Here is a 1,886-nt window from a genome sequence, read left to right as displayed (position 1 = left end):
ATGCTAACAATCCTATTGTTGAGAACCCTATAGTAGGTGGCATATATATAGTGGATGGTATGTCGCTGATACACCAATTAAATTTGAACAAATTACAAGGAGAGAACACATTTCTTAATCTTGCTCTTGTTATTTTGAAAAGTTTAGTGAACAGGGCAAAATCGAATCATTCTAAAGAAATTCATTTTGTTACTGATACATACCAGCAGATCTCTATAAAAAATATCGAGAGGGATAAAAGAGCTGCTACTAGCTCTCAGATAAGAATCCATGGTCAGCTCCTTCCTCAGCAATGGAAGAAATTTCTTTCAAATGGAGAGAATAAAAAGTCCTTAATAGAATTCTTGGATGAAACATGGTCTAATGTTTCAACATCAGAGCTTAGAGGAGTGAAGGTATTCTTGGCGCATAACAAGAAATGTCATTCCTTCTCACCTGGAAAAGAGGCAAGTGATATTGTCATCCGGTTAGAAGAGACAAAACTTTGTAGCTCACAAGAAGAAGCTGATACACGGATTTATTTGCATGCTTCTTTTGCAGCCAACACTAGTACGGATGTAATCATTATGAGTCCTGATACCGATGTGTTTGTAATTGGAGTTTCTTTACAAAATCTTATTCCCGCACATTTATACTTCCACACAGGAAGAGGAACAAATTTGTGAACAATAGACATCAAGATGATAAAATACAACATTGGAGAGTCTGTCAGTCAAGCCTTGATTGGTCTACATTGTTTTACAGGATGTGATAGTGTCAGTTCATTTTACGGAAAGGGCAAAAAGAAAGCACTTAGTTTATTACTGAGAGAGAATGAGTTTTGTTACGCATTCAGTGATCTTGGTAATGAATTTTATGTGAAACCAGACACAGCAAAATCATTGGAAATGTTTGTTTGCAGGTTGTATGGCCAACAAAATGTCACAAGTGTTAATGAAGCCAGATACAACATGTTTAGATTCCAAAGAAAATTGGAAATCACAATGCCTCCAAATCAAGATGCCCTGAGTGAACACATCAAGCGAGCTAACTATCAAGCAGGTACGTTTTATAAATATTTAATTTCCAATTATATGTAAAAATTAAATATATGGAGTTTCATTGTTATTTGCTTATTAGAAAGGATGAAAATTATTCAATATTAATGTTAATTTCTTTCTTTTTTCAGGTGTCTATAAAAGGAGCCTCCATGCAAATCCTGATATACCATCCCCTGATTGTCATGGATGGAAGATAGAAAATGGAGATTTAGTAATCCATTGGATGAATCTTCTTCCTGCTCCAGACAGTTTAATGGATTTAATTAACTGCTCTGTCAAATGTAAAAAAAGTCATTGTAAAGACGTTAACATTTGTACATGTCTCCAAAACAGGGTCCCATGCACAGATATGTGCAAGTGTGCAAGAGATTCTTGTTATAAAATTAGTAAAAACATTGGACATCATGATGATGACACTGATGATGGTGATGACGACGACGATGATGATGAAGTGACATAAGCAGTGATCAGTTTTAAATAAAAGCATATATGATCTTATTTACTAACATGTTGTTTGTTTAACTTTCATTAAAAATGCCTTTTTGTCCTTTAAATCTGTGTTATTATTCATAGATTCAAAAAAATACTTTTTAATGAACATTGACAAACATTGTATATTTTACCAAGTTGATGTGTATAAAAATGACACAAAATCGCAGCTCTACCTCAGGTTTAAACGACCTTGTTACATACAAAATATAGCAATAGATTTGTATGACTAATAATATTGGTAGACTATAGGTGTCTCTACATGAGAAATATCAAAATGTAAATCTATTTCTTTAGTTATCCACATAAAAGATTGAAGTTGTTTCAAATAAGATGTTTGAAAAAAGCTTTTTTAGA

General features: G+C 33.1%; 1 protein-coding gene across 1 annotated transcript; it reads left to right on the top strand.

Annotated features, from left to right (window-relative positions):
* Positions 1 to 680: 680 nt before the first annotated feature.
* Positions 681 to 1,500, top strand: LOC145292809 (uncharacterized). Its single transcript, XM_080138848.1, has 2 exons — positions 681 to 1,041; positions 1,169 to 1,500. Exons 1-2 carry the CDS (start codon positions 681 to 683, stop codon positions 1,498 to 1,500), a joined length of 693 nt encoding a protein of 230 aa, XP_079994974.1.
* The last annotated feature ends 386 nt before the right edge of the window (positions 1,501 to 1,886 follow it).

This window comes from Euprymna scolopes, chromosome 14, assembly GCF_053919585.1.
Source record: "Euprymna scolopes isolate OS-2025 chromosome 14, ASM5391958v1, whole genome shotgun sequence".
NCBI classification, from domain to species: Eukaryota; Metazoa; Mollusca; class Cephalopoda; order Sepiida; family Sepiolidae; genus Euprymna; species Euprymna scolopes.
This window is presented reverse-complemented; position numbering and strand designations above follow the sequence as displayed.

Excerpts from the sequence above, each read along its gene's own strand:
- LOC145292809 (XM_080138848.1), top strand. The coding sequence starts at position 681 with ATGATAAAATACAACATTGGAGAGTCTGTCAGTCAAGCCTTGATTGGT. Across the intron at positions 1,042-1,168 it reads GCGAGCTAACTATCAAGCAG|GTGTCTATAAAAGGAGCCTC; the intron begins GTACGTTTTATA and ends TTCTTTTTTCAG.